General features: G+C 36.8%; 1 protein-coding gene across 2 annotated transcripts; it reads left to right on the top strand.

Annotated features, from left to right (window-relative positions):
- Nucleotides 1–102: 102 nt before the first annotated feature.
- Nucleotides 103–18,337, top strand: LOC135468567 (ciliated left-right organizer metallopeptidase-like). Of its 2 annotated transcripts, none has more exons than XM_064746897.1 (18): nt 103–146; nt 2,643–3,026; nt 3,831–3,906; nt 4,317–4,371; nt 5,163–5,318; nt 5,876–5,998; nt 6,376–6,454; nt 6,737–6,855; nt 7,437–7,511; nt 8,275–8,377; nt 9,187–9,253; nt 9,550–9,643; nt 11,286–11,393; nt 11,639–11,767; nt 12,158–12,326; nt 15,324–15,536; nt 16,805–16,910; nt 17,379–18,337. In XM_064746897.1, exons 2-18 carry the CDS (start codon nt 2,681–2,683, stop codon nt 17,596–17,598), a joined length of 2,238 nt encoding a protein of 745 aa, XP_064602967.1. In that variant the 5' UTR covers nt 103–146; nt 2,643–2,680; the 3' UTR covers nt 17,599–18,337. The 2 variants fall into 2 exon arrangements, with proteins under 2 accessions (XP_064602967.1, XP_064602969.1); XM_064746899.1 differs by having other exon boundaries at nt 7,440–7,511.
- The last annotated feature ends 2,343 nt before the right edge of the window (nt 18,338–20,680 follow it).

Below are 20,680 nucleotides of genomic sequence, written 5' to 3' on the forward strand. Positions count from 1 at the left end.
AGTAGAGCGCGTACGTTTGTGAGTCAAACTTTTGGCCATTCAAATACCTCCTTTCATATTTGTCAACAGTTGTCACGTGACTGGCCGTCAGTATGAAGATGAAGAAGAAATGAGGAAGATGACCAAGGGAGTAGGTTTAGACAGAGGTCCGTGAATTTGTGAACACTTACCTGTTTCAGTCAGCGTTGATACCACAGTATATACATATTGCTAACAGTATATTTATTCGTAGTCTGAGAAACTTTCTGTGTGTTATTGGTAGCGGGTTGTACCTGTGGATCAGTTGAGTTTACTCACAAAGTTTCTGAGTTTGCAGTATACTGTCACAAAGCCAAAAATCAGTTTAGTTAATGAATTCAAAATCGTACATAATATAACCAAATGAGATTTCTGATGTAACATTTGATTAGACAACCCACAAATCAATGAAATCGTAAACTATATAAATAACACTAGGTCGTAAGTTGTGACTACCTTAGCAAGATATGTTAAAGATACACAGAAAAATATTTTATAGATAGGATAGATAAACACTTTGTAAAAAGTCAAGAGGAGCCAAACCTATGTCCTAGGATGGCCAACATTTAACAAATGGTAATAGTCTAATGGTCATACTGACAAACAAGATTTCTTGCTTCCTTATATTGATTTGGAAGTGTTCAGTTCTGTATGACCTGAATGTGCTCAGTATGTTCATAAACAGCTTTGATTAGACTTTTTCTTATTTGAAACCATTTACTGAATTATTTTATATTTTCTTGAAACTCATAGCTATTCCCTTCCACGAAAAACACAACACAACCTTTTCTTTGAAAGTTAAAGGATTAGTGTCTAATCCATAATTAGCCACCCCTGTATATATTGTTAAATAGAGTTTTAAAAAATACAAGAAAAAAGTACAATAATATGAGTAATGTGGCATTAAAATCACTAGATAATGAGACTGGTTTTAGTGTTAAAAAGCATACAAGTGACATCAAGCATATTAAATTTCTCCACAAAATCGTTGGCTGTTCTGCATATGTTGGTAAAAACAGGTCGTCGAAGAACCCTGGAGTTAGTTTTTTCAAGTTTCCAGACGATTTGGCCCTCAGGATAGCGAGGATTCAAGGTAAAAGACGGAAGGGTTTTATATCCATCAAACACAGCCAAATCTTTGCCGGGCTGGCAGGAGTTGGGATAAGATATTCTGGCGGGCAGCTAAATTTTATCAGCAGGGAGGAAGAATTGAGATTTAAATATATGTATATAAGCTCTATTGACAGGGCTTGGTGGGTGTAAAACAAAACGGGTTCATTCGTCATTAGTTTGATTAATCTTTGGGGTGCAGGTAAAGTGAAAGAAAAGTAGATACAATTACATGATGGCTTCCAATGAATATCGCCTTGATACATGCTAACCCATTGGCCGTGTCCCTCTTGTGGACCAATGAGCGAGCTTCTAACCAATTGTGAGCTGTGCACAACAACACATTGGCTGTTCGACAGCTACAATGCTATTGGTTTCTGACTGGCTACAGAGGATGATTAAAACTGAAAACTATCCAAAACTAATCGTGTTGCTTGACAGCGTTAATCAAATATTAATGACTGAGGTTGAATAGATGGCTGGTGATTAAAATTACTCATCAGAGGTGCAAAAACAAGTGACATCTCTTTAAATACTGCTCAGGGAAAGTACGAAAGCAATCTTACATATTGATAATCCATTCCCCATTGTTTTTATATCTGATCCAGATTATGAGGATTAGCAACACCACTGTAAACAAAAGAGGATAAAAGGCTCCCTTCATAATACCTGTTTGATGTGCTTGAGTAATTCTGGCCATAATATAACTAGGAAAATTAAACAGTTGTAAGAATTTTTTTCAGTATTACCTTGATTAAATGCACGAAAATTAATTCCCATGAACCTACTTTTGAAGTAAATCCACTCGGGGAATAGAATTATATTTATTGTGGACAGAAGGAAAGAATGAGAAATATTAAATCTGATATACACACAAAATGTACACCTACAGTGTAACACGAATAAAGCTGTACCTTACCACTCTGTATTGCCAGTGTGGTTGGAAATGCCTGGACAAAGATCAGATTCAACGTCTGAAAACTTGGAATCTAAAGTCTGACCAGAGATGTCAGTGTCATAAATCAAAATTTCAGCGTCATCCGCTATGGGTTCGAATTGATACCGCAGTATAGTCGCTACTGTGTAGCAAGAATACATCTCGAAAATGACATCATTTTGATACGAATTCCCAGGCTATATAGGCTAGCTATTCTTAGGTTGGCTATATGTGACATCCCCTGCTGGGCTTTACCGGGTGGTTGGCTGGAGATCGGCTAAGGTAGTAAATTTATTGTTTTTTGTGGATTTAAAGTCACAATTACGTTTCTTAGAGACCCCCCTGGTAACATACTGTTAAACGGGTTATAATTTTTATACTTGGGACAAGTAGCTAAATCTGGACACTAATCCTTTAATAAAAATAGTAAGAAGTACAGCTACACCCTTATACAATACAAATCCCATAGATATTAGTGCTGACATGATGTATGTAATGAAATGACTAACTGTAAAGGGATTTTTGTGTATTATTTGCATAAATAACTTTTGACTTGATATTACCTTTTCATTGACAGTGAATAGGTAGAAGTTTGCTGATGCAGTCATGTGACCCATGATGAGATGGTTGAACAGGGCTGTTGGGTGTGTTACCCTCATTGTGCTCATCTCTGTACTGTGTGAGGCCGACAGTGGAAATGCAGCTCACTCGGTTGGTTGTATTTTTGATGAAATTCAAACTGATGAACTCCCGAAGACAGTGGTGAACTATGTTGCCAAGGAAGAGGTTGCTGTCCAGAGCACGAAATGGAGATCAAAACGCCGCACAGAAAATGAGTATGCGCCCATTAGGATTACACCATTCTTCACTGGCCTTGAAGATTTTTTAAACCCTGCTGGACAGGAAAGGCTGAAAAGTGTTGTTATAGCAGCCATTCAGAAGATAAGCAATCTTTTGTCAGGTAAGTTCTGTTTAAGTCTCAAATATTGTAAAAAGAACAGATTTACCAGGTCAGCATTAAAAATATATTTATTGGGATTTTGATACTTTTTTTCTTTTATTATTTTGCTATCCATATTAATTTCAATTTTAATTTCTTTAAAACCCTTATTAGCCAGAATAACAAATAAAAGAACTCCCTATTGGCCTGCCAATTTTTTTCTGATACAGTGTTGTTTTGCCAGACAGAGAATTTTTCAGGTATAGCCTCAGTAAATTACTACTGTGATATTAAAACAGAAGTTAGGATGGGAAGGGTAACACTTGAACACTAGTCTTACATGTAAGTGACAGCTCTCAGAAACCTCACTGTGAAATCAGATGTATATATATGTGGGTATTTGGTTTGTTAATGACAACCCCAAAATGCCATCCCATTGTGGTGTGGTGGTTTTGCTTGGTAGCATGGCCATACATGTATGATATAAGCTATATTGAATGTATCCAAAAATGGGGACATAGTTTTCAGCATCAAAGGTGTATTTATTTGATTGGTGGTTTACAAGAATATTTCATTTATAAGAGAGTGGGGGAAATCGGGAAATCCAGGACCGTCCACAGGTTGCTGAAAGACCCGAGCACAATGGAAAGTCAGCATGAGCTAGAGTTGAACTCACAACGACCATAATGGTGAGAGGCTCCTGAGTCGCTCTGCATTTCAACAAGAAGAAGCACATCCCACTATTTGTATGCATGACACATTTGTATGCATGACACATTTGTATGCATGACACATTTGTATGCATGACATACTTTCTGTTCTTAGTTATTCCAGTGAAAGGCCCTCTGCGCCTAGCAAGATATGGGGGATGTCAAACAAGCTGGAAGGATGACACTGAAAAGTAGGTTTTTATCAGAGTTATGGTTTTTTTTTTTGAAATGCTGTTAAAGATACCGTTTCTGCTCAAATTAATTCTAAACCATGGAGACACTTGATGATTATGCCTGTGCAGTGTGGATGGAGCTTGAGGTTTACATGGCTTGTCCATGACATTTAATTGGTGTATTGGTATTTTACAATTTAATCACTCACCAATATTGTCTCCATACCAAAACATATTTCTGCAGAATTGCTAATGGGAAAGTTGTGGTGACATTACCCAGGAGTCATATACCATATCTTGAATTGCAGAATGCCAAGTGATACTGTTTATAACCATCAAAGTGAAGAGTTACAACAGTTGTGCTGTTAGCTCATAAACTGTGTGAACTCTAAAACTGATATTTTACATACATTTTGGAATTCTTTCAGATGTTATAAGATTGATGCAGGTTACAGAGGGGAATTTTGTGGTGGAGTTGTACAGGTATCTGATGCTCTGATATCTTTTATCACTTTCTGATATGTTGTTTGGCTGTATTTTGTGCCAACTTGGCTGTGTTTCAGTCATATCATTTTTAGAGGGCAAACTTGAAAACAGATTCATACAGCAAAAATTAAATTTCTTCTTTCATGGTGCAGTGGAGAAATCTGAGACTGGTGCGGCCAGTAACTTTCATGAGTCATTTTATCATACATGTAACATGTAACTTCGCCAGAACACATGAGATGTAGGTTCAGAACCGGCCTTATGTGTACACAATGAATTGGGTAACAATAATCCCTTGTTGCAATCTAATATTTGTTGAAGACTACTTGCTTACCACTTATGTGGAGTGCATATCTATATGTAAATCTCATGGGGGAAAGTTTGTCCTTAACTTGCCAAAGGTCAGTGGTTTACCCCTGGAACTCTGACTTCCATGCCCATAAATCTGATAAACCATAAAGTTCTTGAGTATGGTGTTAAGCAACAGTGAAATGAATAAGTAAATATTCATTGGGATTGTTTATGAGTACAGAACAGAAAGTGTTGAATAGTACATTTATAATATGAAAACCAAGAAAGGAAAACTGTGCTGACCATGCATTGGAACTATTGCAAGTTTGTGTATGTTCATTCACTAATCAATTCATTAAGGTATATTTATTCTCATTTGTGTCCTAGCCCCTTTATATGATGTACCTACAGGTCATTTCCATCATTGTTAAGTATTAACCAATTAAATGAAAAATTATGGAAATAAATTTTGTGTGTGTGTTTTGTTTTTTAATTAGATACCTGATGACCATCTAGAAGGCTTGTACACATGGCAAAGAGTAAATTCCTCCACTAAAATAGAACACGTGGCCAAGGCATCAGGCAAGGGAGTTAGTGATGCTGATTATATTCTCTATGTGCAATCAGGCATTAGTGGACAGTGCAAGGAAGTGGTGAGTTTTGAGTTTTTTTAAAAATGCTTCTGATTTATTCATACATTCCTCTATTGAGTCATCTATCCAATGTACAGTAAATTTGGTTATTTATCTATGCACTGAAAACTTACCGTCGTTATGCCTGTGTTAGGCTTACTAGATCTCAGACATTGAAATCATTTGTGGCAATCATTAGTACATATTATTTATGTTTAATTTATATGACAGACTTTAATATTGTTGTTTTTGGTATATGGGGTTATTATCTTGCTGTTAATAAACATTGTATGAATTGGTGTATTCATGAGCAAAGTGATTACTCTATATGACTATTTATGGATATTACATGTATCAGGATTAATCATCTTCGTGTACGTATGACTTCATTTGTACATGTAATAGTGTAAAGCATAATTGTACAGTGTATAACATGTGAAATTTAAAATTATTTTTACAGTAAATGTACTGGAATGTTTTTATCAGTTGTTGCTCTTCCATGATAGCTTGACCATTCCATATTAATTTTTGCTTAAGACAAGACAAATTCTGATCTGTGTTTACTACTTTACTTTCAGGGACTAATTGCCTACGCCTTACATTGCCAGTTGGATCAATATAACCGTCCTATTGCTGGATATGTGAATTTCTGTTCAGACAGGGTTGAAAGTGAAAGTTTTGATCATGAAAAGTATTATTTGGTGAGTTGTAAACAGTAGCATTAGGTGTGAAGAATGAAGAACATTATCAGATGTTTTAAAAGTTCATTTGATTTCTGTTACAGTATCAAAGGGGGAATTATACACTTAGTGAAAGACATAAGTGACAGTGTACACAAAACTTCCTTTTGTAAAGCTTCATTGTGCACCAAAATTGTTATTCAAAAGCTTGTGACCTTTCAGATGTTCTCATTAAAATCAAATCATGGGCCAGTGTTGCCGAATCTCAGGGGATATTTTGCATGAACAGGATATTTTTTACAAGTTATGGAATACTGCTGGTTTTTTAATCTAGCAATAATCCAGACAATATTGTGTAATGCATGTGTCTACTGATGTTTGGACTGTGTTGATTTCAGACAGCCATTCATGAACTGTTTCATGCTCTGGGGTTCTCCAGGAAAATGTTCAGGATGTTCCAGGAATGTGATAGTTCAGGTACTGAATTGTTTTTTCCATGTTGGTTTTAATAAAACTTTTATATGAAATACACTTTGCGACATGTACACTTGAAACTTTTAAAGTTACCAAGGTGGCATCTCACTAGTAGAACTGCAGAAGAATTTTAAACTGTACAACCACATTAAAGTGAGAAAATACAGTTAAAAATATGAATATTTTAAGTGTAAGTGTCGTTTTTGTCCTAATGTGAAGTGTTGATACCTTGCAGAGACGTGTCTGTCACTGATTTTGCTACCTGTGTTTATGTTGTGTGGACAGATTGTACAGGTGTGTTAGGAGGAGTAACCAGGCTGATCACTCCAGCTGTCGTCAGGGAAACACAACGTCATTTTAACTGCCCCTGGGAACAAGACTTTGGTGCTCCTCTACAAATGCAGGTTTGTTCAACTTGATATGATTGGTGAATATTCTCCTTGTCGGTCCTCCAAACTGCTCTCTCCTTAAAGAAAAAGAAAAGAATTGTCACATCTATGCCTACATGTAAATATCTGCAACTTCTGTACATTGAAAGAGGATAATGTTCATAATCACAAGCTGGTCACAAACTCTCCAATCTTTCATTCAAATCAGAAGGGTTTGGACCACATATTTCCAACAGAAAATAGCCAACTTCATGCATGGTTTGGAAGATTAACAATTGGAGCTCTTTGATTAGCTGAAAATAAAACATCACCTGAGACATTACCATTTTCATATATATACTGCACATGGAATTGATATTGAGAACAAATAAGTGTGACTTTATTTGTATGAATATTGTTTTTAGCAATAAGTGTATGAAATGTTATTGTTGAATATTACATACATGTACATGTGGGCGGAACTCTTACATTTGTAATAGTGGTCTCTTCCTGTCAAGGAAAAATAGTTTTGTTATATTTATCTACTTGTCAGCATTCACAAGGTTAATGTTATATTGTACAGTTTGTGTTATCCCAGCATTTTAACATGTTTACAGCAGAATGGGAAACCTAGCTCTCATTGGCACCCGAGGTTCCTCCAAGGCTCTATCATGACGCCAGCAATTGGGCAGGTATGTCATATCCAATTGTGTGATTTCTATTTTGCAGTCATATTTTAGAAATTTAATCTGCTGTAAATTGTGCCCTCTGAAAATCTCTCTCATCATTGTTAAAACAAAGAAATTGTAGTATTGCGCATTGCCTGACTTGACGTGTACAGTCAGAAATTCCAAGCAGATGATAAAGTCATTAATCATTGGCCACACTCATTTAACTGCCGATCTCATTACACATACTTTCACAGATGATTGTTGAAATGTACAAAATTCCCTTTCCACTCTGTACATTTCAAACAGCTAATTCCATGTTACATACGTGTACATGTATTTCAGGGTATTGATTCATTGAATGATCACCAAACAATATTTGCCCAGCACACAACATGTAATCTTGTACATCACTCGTGCTGGTTAATTTTCAGAAGAGCATATCGCAAGAGTTTCTGGTATAGAAGGCCTTTTAAATATAAAGCAGTGCAGGGTTCTCATTTAGAATTGGAGAAGGAGGTCAGAGTTCAAAAGTAGACGGCTGAATTGAAAGTAATTATGCCACAGTTACTATTGATTTAAATAGAGTATTCAAAGTAGGCGGCTACTGGGACAGCAGTTGACAGATGTCAGCGGCCTGCTACTTGCTCGTTTTGAACACCCTGGCAGTGGTGACTGAATCTTGATTGTCTTAAAGAAGCATAATTCTAAACTATAATATTGTCACGATTTGAAGAAATCACAAGCATGTTTAAAACCGGAACAATTTTCTTTTGTTCTCACCTAGCCCAAGTTAACACTTTTGGACCGGATTACATTGGCTCTGTTTGAAGACACAGGCTGGTACAAAGTGGACTACTCTCAGGCTGACAACTTTACCTGGGGGAAAGGTAGGCTGGTTTGTTGGTTTATTGATTAGCATTTACTTTTGATTTATGTCATGCGAATCAGGCTTGCGCAGGAAAACCACAGTTCTTATAACACCCATCTTGGATACATACCGGACACATTTATCTCATTGGTTTATCTTATTTCACAGTATAGGGACCTTTGTGGATGAGGTGGTTAGCATGCCAGCATGACGCAATAACATTCCTGACTGTGGCGTAAAACACCAATCAAATAAGCAAATAAATATTTCACAGTGTATGTGTGTATGCACACGTATACTGTAGTACCTAACCTAATGTAAAACTACAGCTGTTATAGTCCATTGGCAAACATCAGAAGCATGTAACATACTAGTATTGAGAATAGATATCTTGTGCACAGTGATGTACTTATTTCTTCCATAACTATTCATCTTTTCTAACAAGATCAGAATGATCATTTCATCTACAATCTTGTGAATGAACTTTGCCTATAAACAAAATAAGTTTGAATTTGCTTACTTTACTCTGGTGCATGTACTTTATATTTCAATAGTTTTGGCATGTGTTATATAGTGTATACCAAAATCACCTCTCTCCCATAAATGAGCATTTTAGAGGCAAATAAATGTGATAAAAATTTTACTTTTTGTGCTGAAAGTTACATTTTTCCAGTTGGATATTATTCTATCTTCAAAACAAAACTCAAATCACCTTTCTAAGATCAACAGTATTCTAAGAATCAGACAGTATGTGCAACTTAGTTTGGGGCGAAATTTTAGGTCATTTGTTTATGATACATGACTGTGTATCTGCTGCCGTTTCCCCAGGTGAGGGCTGTGAGTTTGGCCAGCAGAATACCTGTCAGACTGACTCGGATTACTTTTGTACAGGCAGGTGAGGGATTACATTTTTATTTTTCGTTAAAACAAAGCGTTTGAAAGATTTGCTTTTTTTTTTGTATTCTTTTATATTCGTATACTTATATAGGGCCTCATCATAAAAATCAGACAAGTAGTTTTTGAAGTTAGCAATGTATGTAGGCTGCTATTTCTTTTTAAGTCTATGCGCAGTGGCACAAGCCATATGTTTGCTTAGGAATTCTGATGAAAGGGTCTGGTACCAGGAGACAAATTTGTGTGGAGTTTTGTCCAGTGATTTGTTTTATTTTACTTTGTTTTATTTGGTTCTAGTGGGTTGGGCTGTCACTACACTCATTTAACCAAAGCTCACTGTGATACAAATGAGAACCTACGTCCATGTCGTATCTATCTGAGCGACTTAAAGGTAAAATTTTATTTTCTTTCTTGAAGGTGTCACCATGATATTGCTGAAATATTACTTAAGTTTTAATTATGTGTTCATTGTAAGTTGGATATTTAATCTTATTATGAGGGCAGTATTCCTGTAAACTGAAAAAACTAAGAAGTTCCCCAATACTGACACTAACTTCATTCATAGTTGGTTGTTGACATAAGAATTGTTTACAAAATAAGGGCTGTAAGTAAATAGAAAAGATGTCAGCAGCCTGCAGATGGTCGTGGGTTTCCACCAGGCTGTGCCCGGTTTCCACCCACCATAATACTGGCCACCGTCGTATGAGTGATATATTCTTGAGTATGGCGTAAAACACCAATCAAATAAATAAATAAACAAATAGAACAGTTTGGTATACATCAACAAATACACTCTCACACTCTGGAATAAGATGTGTATGATGGATATATCCTACAAATATGGGACAAAGAGATGATTTATGGGTATCCATAAGTAGGTGCTTGTTGGTGAGAAAACCTGTCCAATGCATAAGCTTCAACCGTAAGTCAGTTTTAATTTAAGCCTTAAAATTGCCACAGTCTTGATACTCTTGCCCTTGGTGCAGAGTATCAAGGGCTTGTCCTAGTGCTCGTGGTGTAATTGTTCTGTGACTGGTTGGGTTGTGTGGTGTTCCAGCAAGGCAGCTTTATAAATATGTCAGCATTGGTACTGTCCTGCTAGAGTAAGGCCAAGTCAAGATAAAACCAAAATAGTGCTTAAAGCTGTGCTGATTGTTGTGATGATATCTTGACAAGTTGAGAAGAAATCTCTACCAAATTTGAGTGAATCTAAGGCAAAGAACAGAGGAAGAATGTAATTAAATCTAATCACAGGTCTACATCTAAGTGTTGATTCAGGTATGTTTTTTTCACCTCTCAGCCAATATTTGCAAAGGGGTATTGTAGCAGGTGGCATCCATCCGTCGGTCCATATCCTTGTAGACGCTCTATCTCTAAAACGGTTTAGCCCATGTTCACCACACTTACACCTTGGCATGAGGGAGAAGCCAGTTGATTTTCATTGACCTTGACCTTTTTTTTAAGGTCATTGGGATCATTTTTAAGTTAAATTTTATAAAAGGCTTTTCTATGCTTTTGTAAATGCTCTGTCTCTAGAAAGGTTTAGCCCAAGTTCACCAAACTTACACCATACTTTCACCTTGGCATGAGGAAGAACCCTATTGACATAGACCTTTTTCTTTAAGATAATAGAGATCATTTAAGTTAAATTTTACATAAGAGGCTGCAACAGCAGTCTGAAATAAATGAAAAAGTTGTTATCCTAAAAAGGTATTCTGCTGCTTCATGTTTCACAACCTTCTACATGCCATTCTAAGAAGAGCTACACATTATTACAAACCACTGTTAAGTTGGATCTATTCATTACATTGTATATGTGCTCAAGGCTGAGTAGTTTTAAGTGCATTGCACGGTATTCTTTGTTTTTTTTAAGCAGGGAACAAAGGAAAGGATGAGATAATTACACAGTAGTGCTGCCTGGGTAGAAGCATGTTACATTTTATACCCCTTTAGTGGGAGGCAGTCAACCATTGAGTATTTATGGATAACTGGTTTGTTATTTATCATACATTTTGTCCCATTTTTTTTTCCAGGACAGCTGCAGTGGTGTTGGGGATTCCCCTTCTCCAGAGCAGTTGGCACTGACTGGCGAGGAGTATACTTCTTATAGTCGCTGTTTCTCTGCAAATCTTACATTCAATGTAAGTTTTGATACCTTTGCTAGCCACTGAAGAGTGATAATTGTGACTGCTTGATTTGAAATTTCAGCATCTGGTGCAGAGAGGGCATAATTGGGTTCGAGAAATATGCTTGTATGTTTTAAAGCTTTTATTTCATTTTTATCATATTCTTTCACCTGTTTAAACTGCTCGATTTTTCCCTCCATTGTTAAATAAAAATATTATGGACCGATATCTAAAACATATATTTTCCTTTTGTTTTGTAGGGCACACAGGATCAGATCTCTCCACCAACAGGGATGTGTTTTCAGCATGCCTGTCTCCGTGTTGATGTACTCATGGTTAAAACCGCTACAAGTGACTGGTTACACTGTCCATTTGGGGAGAAAATCTATGTAAGTCTTTGTAGCATGAAAATTTCACTGTTACTAAGAGGGCTGCAGGCCACTGCCGAGTGGTTAACCTGGTTGTCTTTAATGTCTTGCTAGGACAAATGAAGTGTGAGTTCAAACCCAGCCTTGAACAGGGAACTAGCAGAATTCCTGCTGTCACATTGGACCTTGGTGACATTCAACGATTGATGACATGACGTCTTCCACTAATATACTTACCTATACATCATATGTGGGGAAGTTTTTAGAAACCTGCCAAAGGTCTAATGTTTACCCCAGGCACTCAGGTGTTCTTGCGTCTTCAAAGCTGCCTGCTGTTGTATAAGTGATAAATTCTTGAACCCGGCATTAAACATCAATCAAATAGGTAAATAGGTAAATCTCTTTTAATAGGTACCTGGCTACAGCGGGAGTCTTCAGTGCCCAAAACAAGGTGTTCTGTGTACAGAGGCTGAGATGACAACCAGAGCCACTACAACAACCTCAGGGACATCCACTACCAGACTGGCGTCCACTAAACACCATCACAGTACAGCCACTACCTCATCGCCCCAGACACTCTGTACGTTATTGTATTATACTACATCTTCTTCTTTCAGAAAATCGTCAAGAAAAAACATAGAAACTGTAGAACATGATTGTTGCATGAGAGGTAGTCAAAATCTTGTTGCAACTCAAAATTAGAAAATGGGCCTCAGTAGCTCAGTTGTTTAACACGCTAGCGCAGCATAATGACCGAGGAGCGTATCACCAATGCGGCCTTTGTCAGTTCAAGTCCAGCTCATGCTGGCTTCCTCTCCGGCCGTAAGTGGGAAGGTCTGCCAGTAACCTGCGGATGGTCGTGGGTTTCCCCTGTGCTGTGCCAATCAAATAAATAAGTCAAAATTAAAAAAAAAAACATTTGTCTGTTTTGTCCCGTAACACATAAAAAGTCATTCTAAAATGAAGAGCATGGTTTTAAGGAAAATGAGAAAAGATATGCCAAAAAATTAGATTTTTTTTCCATTTTTGAGGCATGATTTATATTTCTTAATAACTTCTCTATTTAATGGATGTTTGCCATCAGTGATCGGAAATATTCGAAAATGGCGTCATCGATGAATATTCTGGGAAGGTGGTACCATTTGAACAGTCTACTCAACAATGTTGTTATGACAGCTATCACTGTTGATATCACCACAGCAGGATACTTAATTTCTAGATTGACCGCTGGAGATTAGAAAAGTTAGTCGACTGTTTGCAGTAGGTGGTAGGCAATTCAAAGGGACCAGTCATTACTTTTTCAAACTTCAACATTCAGTTATCTCTTATCATAAGAGATAAAAACAACCAGTTTTACACAAAACCGTAATGACCGCAAAACATCAACCACCCGAATAATCGACCACCGGCAGTTATCAATGGCCATGCACGATTCCATCCTGTGCTGCCATCACATGAAAATACTGCTGGTCGCTGCTCAGGTGGACTTTGACTGACCTGGAGAACCTAGGTATCTAGCATGATGATGTCAACAGCATGCAGAGAACCCACCTTAACTGGAGATTATATTAGAAAAACATGTTGGGTTAAACTATTTTCTGCTGTCGTTAGTGGTGTTGTCGTTGCAGACTTACCATTCTGACTTCCCTGTTATTTACAACGGGTGTTAAACCTGTGGAAATGCATGGCTGAAGACTTATAAAATGTGCCATATGCCTGAACAGAAAATTCCTTTTGGAAGATTTGTTGACTCTTGTAAGAGCCATAGGGTTCCTGGGACTGGTAATATGGATGAAGGATATTTGCTGTTGTTGTTTCATCTGTCCATCACAGCCTGTTCTCTCATGGCTCAGTTGATCAGTCCTTCTAATTGTGCAGTGTACAAACTTTTTCCAGAAAAAGTCTTTTTTTTCTAGAGGTCATCTTGCACTGTATTGTTACACCGAATTTAATGAATATAGAAAGTTAAAAAGGCAATGCGCATCACAGCATACACTCCTTATTAATGTAGGTTTTAATGATCCAACAATAGCATCCACTGTAGTGCCCCTGGAGTCAACTGGTGTCAACTTTGGTGGCATGTGAAAGAGGATCAAAACAGGTGTATGTGAAAAATTAGTTGTTGTATATTTCAAAGGAGAAGAGATATGTGAATGTTACAGTTTGAAAAAAGTAATGACTGGTCATTTGAAGCGCCTACCTCCAACCATTTACTATTGCCTGTGTGATCCAGAAAGTGATTCAACAGTGATTCGACTGTAGCGGCCCAGGAGTTGGAAGGTGTCAACTTTAGTATCATGTATAAGAAGAATTTTCAGAAGTGATGTATATTGTGTAGGTGTGGTTGCTCTAGACCATTTACTATGGGCTGTGTTAGCCAGTAGGCGATTCAGCAGCGATTAATTTGTGGAGCCCTCTGGAGTTAGATGGTGTCAACTTTGGTGTCACATGAAAGAGTATCAGTAGTGATGTATATTGTGTAAGTTTGGTTGCTGTAGATCATTTACTGTTGCTTGTCTGAGCCAGGAGGCGATTCGATGGAGATTCAGTTGTAGTCAGATGGTGTCAACTTTGGTGTCATGTGAAAGAGAATCCGAATTATTGAATACTCTGTTAGTGTGGTTTCTCTAGGTGTCTTGGCATTGCCTGTGTGAGCCTGTAGGCGAGTTGGTGGCAATTTGATTGTAGTGTGCCCTGGAGTCAGATGGTGTCAACTTTGGTGTCAGGTGAAAGAAGATCAAAAGAGGTGTAAATTGTGTAAAATTGGTTGCTGTATATTTCAAAGGATAAGAGATAAGTGAATGTTAAAGTTTGAAAAAGTAATGAGTGGTCCTTTCAATCGTCTACCTCCGACCACCGACTAACTTTTCTGATCTGACTGCTTTTCCTTTAATAGGAAAACTGTAGTTTAAAACCAGTTAGACATCTCAAGAAGAAAGTTGAGAAGTTTTTTTGTACTTTTACAAGTTGGGCAACATGATATCTTCGTATGATCTATCCTTTAAATGTGGCGTACTTGATGTCAGGTAGAGGTGGTTGACTGCTAACTGCCACCAGGGCCACAAGACCAAGGAGAGCAGGGGGCCTTCATTTGAAGATAGGAGATGTCTCTGCTTCAGCTTATCCGCTCACTGCATTGTGGCATTGTTAGGACACGTGGATAGTCCAAGCTTAAAACTATCCGTTATACATGGCATTTGTACATGATAAGACATGTTTTCATGTCCGACATTTATTTATATATTGATGGGTATTTATGTGATTGGTGTTTTATGACTGCTGCCAGATGTATGGTGAGAGGAAACTGAGTAGGGGCCAGGGGAAACCCCATGGCCATCTGCACGTTCATTTCAGTGATCATAATATGTGACAAATCAATACTTGCATGAAGTAAGGAAATACATGCGTGCATGAATCTCAAATGTATTTTCATTATTTCAGCAATCACACAGGTGGCCTGAGTCTGTAATAAGTGTCAGAAGGAGGTATATTGTCAAAGCCTAATTGCCATAGCAGTCAGAACTGAAAGAAGTCTCAGTTCAGGATCTAGATCATCCTTTTGTTGTTGTTGTTGCAGTTCATGATGATACAGTCCATGTGACTCTTGTATTCCCGTCATTGGACTTTAATGTGCTGAAGCAGAGGGACCTGCAGCCTAGTTTCGTGGACGCTGTCTTTAGTTTTGTTGTACGTGCCACCAATATCACTGAGCGCAGGTTGAGCAATGTCAACCTGCATACAGGCATTGTCCTGATATTTGATGTTCTACCTGCTCAGAGCAGAGAGGAAGGTGAGTATTTGGGTAGCTTCTAATATACATAATATGTCAATGTAATTTCATACAATTTTTTTGTTTTTTGTGAGGCATGCATTTTTACTCTGAAAATTCATTTGATCAAAGTCCAGTACAGATAAAGTACACTAGATTATAATGTTAAAATACTGGAAGTTGAATAGACAGGTTTTGTTTAATGTATTGCCTGGTAAAAACAAAACTTATGATTAACAGTGGTAATACATGTAACCCATGCTCTCAGGAACAACTTTCCAGTTAGAAATGGATATAAATCGCCAAAAAAAAAATCTCGTGTTGACAAATGATACAGATATGCAGGTATTGCAAACTTCTGTTTACATGGTTCATGCATATGCATATTATAGAAGGCTTTCCAGCTACCTGCATGTATTTTAAGTTCTGATATTGATGTAATTATATCCATTCATCCCACTAAAGTCGGGAGAACAACATTATCATGTAATCTTAAGTAGAAAGCCTTCAAAAATGAACAGGGCCTCTGTGACCTAGTCCTAGCGCAGCACAATGACCTGAGAGCCTCTCACCAATTAGATGCTAGCTTCTTCTCTGGACATAATTGGGAAGTTCTGCACGCATACTGTAGATGGTAATGGGTTTAGCCCAGATTCCTCCCACCATAATGCTTGTACATGGATAAGTAAAATATTCTTGAATACAGTGTAAAACCTCAATGAAATAAATAAATAAATTCAGTTGTGAACATTTTTGGACATCTTACTGAAGTTATGCCTATTTGATATATTGTCCTATAAGTTCCTGTTATTGCAGATTCATGTTTTATTATTGTAGAATTACATAGCTTTTTGTCAAGTTTCATTTCAGAACTTATTCATCAATTTTGTCAGTTTTCCAGGTAATCTTTAAGATTGCAGTTGTGGTGGCCGATGAACCTTACATGTGTGTGCTATATATGTGTAGTGGGGGGGGGGTGCGTGGCTCAGTTGGTTAGTGCGCTAACGCAGCGTAATGACCCAGAGGCCTCTCGCCAATACTGTTGCTGTGAGTTCAAATCCAGCTCATGCTGGCTTCCTGCCCGGCTGTAAGTGGGAAGGTCTGGCAGCAACCTGCAGATGGTTGTGGTTTTCCAAGGGGCTGTGCCCAGTTTCCTCCCACTATAATGCTGGCCGCCGTCGTATAAGTGAAATATTCTTGAGCCCGGCGTAAAACCCCAATCAAAAAGAAATAAATCAAATAATATATAATAAATAAATAAATATGTATGTATATTCTTCTTCCAAAAGGTCCAACATCTGAGGAGACATTTAGTATTTTACTGGACTGTGTAGAACACGACAACTTCACAGTCCAGCTACCTGAACTGGGCACACATAAGGCAACTGAGATAAGGTAGATATAACTGCCCCAAACAGTTCATGCGGGAACATGACATATATTTGAGGATTACTTTGCAGCTTCTTGGTCAATACAGAAATATTACATGTTAAAGTGTTGTTTGTAAAGTATGTTTTCAGTCCTTATAGTCATGTTAATTTGTATACAGATTTTTGTCTGCAATTTTTGGTTGGTATACAACCAAATCATAATTAAAGCTTTTAATTGCTCAGATCTTATTTTCTTTCTCAAAGTATGTGTATTTCTTAAAGCAAACAGTATTATTTAATAACATGGAGGTCATTTACATGAAAAATTATAACTTTTGAGAAAACTGTTTTGCACAAGGATCACTTTGTGAAAGCCGCTTGTATTTGAAAGATGCTGTGCTTCTTCAAGCAGTGATATTGTTTAGAACATGTTAATTAATAAACTACCACACGTACACTTCTCACAACCACCATTTTAATTTGTTTTCTTCAGCAAGAGCCCGCAGCCTTACATCCCAATGGGTCACGGTAAACCTCACTTCAGCCCAGGAGGTATCGCAGGGGTGGTGGTGGGTGCAGTTGCACTGCTGATTGCCTTGGTAGTTATTATTTTCATCATAAACAAGTATAAATGGGCACCACCAATTAGTGCAAGCCCTGGTCCAAGGTGCTCCACATCAGGGGAGCTAACTGTTGTGTACACTCAAGGGTAGGGTACAGTGGCCCAGTCAGCTAAATCAAAACAGCAGGCTTTTATAGATTTAAAATGTGTCAGATCACAGGACTCTGATAGCTGACCATTATTTTTTATTACAACTCCACAATTAAATTTTTCTACCTGTTTAACAACACTATGTTTACATTGAGAAGGGTGGCACATCAGTCTTAGTGAAAAATATAAATGAAATGCTTAGTTTGTCATATGCTAATATATACTTAGATTAGTACTTCAGTTTATTTCAGTTCATTATTCAATCATATTAGTTGTATAACATATACATGATGCAGATAAGTAAACATATCTTAAGAGGATTTTTTTTTTTCATCCTCTTCATTTGTGCAAAACTGGGAAATTTATCTACATGAAATTTAGTTCAGACATGGATAACGTTAAACCAGTACTGCACAATAGGTTTTAACTTCATAAAATGAGGTCATTTAAACCTGTTATTTAGATTTGAAAAAAACAAAAACAAGAGAAGAAAAAGTAAATGTTGCAACTGTGATGAATTGATTGTGTACTTCCTATCCTTTAGTTTTACGAGTCCATCAAGACTAGACCATTATGTAAATACGTCTGGTAGATGCAGTAATATGTCTCACAGTTACCATCACTGGCCTGAATCTCATATCTGAACTTAAGTGTTTGTGTGACAGAATTTATTTACTTTGATGACTGAGTTGGATTATTACTGGTAATGGCTCATAGTTCTGGAAATCCCATTCTTGTTCATCTATAATATATGTGGAAATGTTTTTTTCGAAGCGAATTTTGTATTTTATATATTACATGTTGTGCACATGTGTTTTTTTTGTTGTGTGTTTTTTTTTTTTCCACAGAGATTATGTAATTGTATGTTGTATATGGACAGGTAAAGTTGCAGTTGTAAGTCCAACATACACAACATGCAGATCTCCGTGTAACATAATATTATAAGTTGTGTGCATTGTCATTCGAATCACCCAAGGAATAATAGCAATTAAAAAAAGCAATTTTAACATTAACAGAAAAAATGCAATTTTATACAAGGACCTTAAACATCTGGCTATTTCATTATTAAAATTCCAAGTAATGTAGTTATTTCAAGATTTAGATCTCCTCAGTTGTTGATACGTTCATTGTAGAGGTGACACGTTTAGCTTTTATTCTGCATCCACAGCGCGATTGTCAAAACTGTTGGTGTTTAGTTTCAGATAACTGCATGCAATTTGAAGATGATGTATTTTTGCAAGTGTTCATTTTAGAATACTGAATATGTTCAATTTGATATCAATCTCTGTTCCTCTGTATTCAAGTTCTGGTGAGATGAGTACACCATTCAGTCAACTGATTCATGTGATGCTCTTTTGTGTTTTTGTTTGGAAATCCAGTCTTGTTGCTAAACTATGCATTTCACCATTATAGATTGAGTTATAAATGTAATTTGAATGAAGCCAATATAATTCAGTTCATAAAGCATCTGAAAGAAATGAGCCATTCTTTCAGTGTACACAGAGTTTGGAGGTTTGAACATATTTACAGTCAGTTCATATGTATGTAGGAAAGTAAATAAGTGTTTTTATTTATATATCTAGGCATCTTCATTATATTGTCTGTGCTGTTGGTGCCTAAAAACAAGATTATTATTTACCTGTTGCTGTAGTTTTCCTTTTTTTTAAATTTTGATCGAATATGTAGCTGATAGTTTAGTTATATTCACTTATACATGTACAAGTCCCTAATATCCAAACTGTTGCTCATGCCTATGATTTGGTTAGTGCTGAAATTTCCACAAGTGTCCCATACTAACACATTTCTCTAAATCCATTCTGTAGCACATAATATAAGTGATTAAAATCTGTTTAATAGATCTTATTGTTATGTAACTTATGCACATGTGCCATAGAATTTGTCTGAAATCATCTCTGAATATTGTTATTGTCAAAAAAAAGACTCGTTGAATCACAGACCTGTATTTAACCTCTATGTGAACTATTCTTGAGTACGGCATAAAACGTCAACCAAATAAATAAATAAATGTATTTAATCCAGAGTATATTCCATGACTAATCTACTCATTTTGCCTCATTCTCAGAGGCCTTTTGTGCTTGAAAAAAAGTAATTTGGAGGTTGGTTTGGTAGGTAGGATTGGAAGGTAGGATGGTATAGATACACTAATAAATACCGTAATTTTGCAATTTTTGGAAGCCAAGACAAGATTTTATCTTGAAAATGTTATCCTTTTGACTGGAAGTAATCCACATTTGAATTGTCTGACAGCCTATCAAATAATGTCTCCACTCGCGTGAATCGTTTGCCCCTTCAACGAAACAGACTGGCACTCATGTTCCTGATTGATATTTTTTGCAAATTGAGACATAACCCTCACATTGTGGGTTACATTCATATATAGGACCATACAGTCCAGTAAAATTTGTTTCATGGGTGTCATATTTAGATCAAAGGTCAAGGTCAGTTGTGCTGAAACTCATCACAAATTTTCAATTAAACTTTTATTTCAGATTTTATGAAACTTGATGTATATTATCTCTAGATTAAGGCTGCAAACTGTAGACTTTTGACAAAAAACAGTCCAATGGTCGAGATCATGCATAAGTTGAAATTTGGGGGGGGGGGAATTGCTTTATTCAAATTTATGCATGCCCAGTGTGTTTATTTATTTCATGTATGTGACTCAGATCTGGGGAATTTGTTTCATGTATGTCATATTTAGGCTGAAGGTGAAGTCGCCAAAAGGTCACTAATGAGCTTAACATGTTTTTACAAGTGTCTGTGTAGACCATTATAACAAATTCCATGAAACGTGGACTGTATCATCTTAAAACTAGCTGTGCAAAGTGCATGACTTCATGAACATTGATCCGCAGGTCATTCAGAAGTTGAAACATCTTCGGGCAGCTTTAGTTTTTTTCATTATCACACACTTTTTCTAGTGATATTCTGGTGTTTGAATGATTTGTTCGTAATTAGCTGCATAGTTGTGATTTTTAAATCTGTGTGCATGTCTGATGTGAGATATACAAGTGATAAGAAGTTTAATTCAAGTAATTAAAATTATTTGTCATTTTAATACT

Source organism: Liolophura sinensis, chromosome 6 (assembly GCF_032854445.1).
Source record: "Liolophura sinensis isolate JHLJ2023 chromosome 6, CUHK_Ljap_v2, whole genome shotgun sequence".
In the NCBI taxonomy this organism is placed as follows: Eukaryota; Metazoa; Mollusca; class Polyplacophora; order Chitonida; family Chitonidae; genus Liolophura; species Liolophura sinensis.

Coding starts and splice junctions, on each gene's coding strand:
- LOC135468567 (XM_064746897.1), top strand. CDS start 2,681: ATGATGAGATGGTTGAACAGGGCTGTTGGGTGTGTTACCCTCATTGTG. Junction 5,999..6,375: donor ATCATGAAAAGTATTATTTG/GTGAGTTGTAAA, acceptor TGTTGATTTCAG/ACAGCCATTCATGAACTGTT. Junction 11,768..12,157: donor CATTTGGGGAGAAAATCTAT/GTAAGTCTTTGT, acceptor CTCTTTTAATAG/GTACCTGGCTACAGCGGGAG.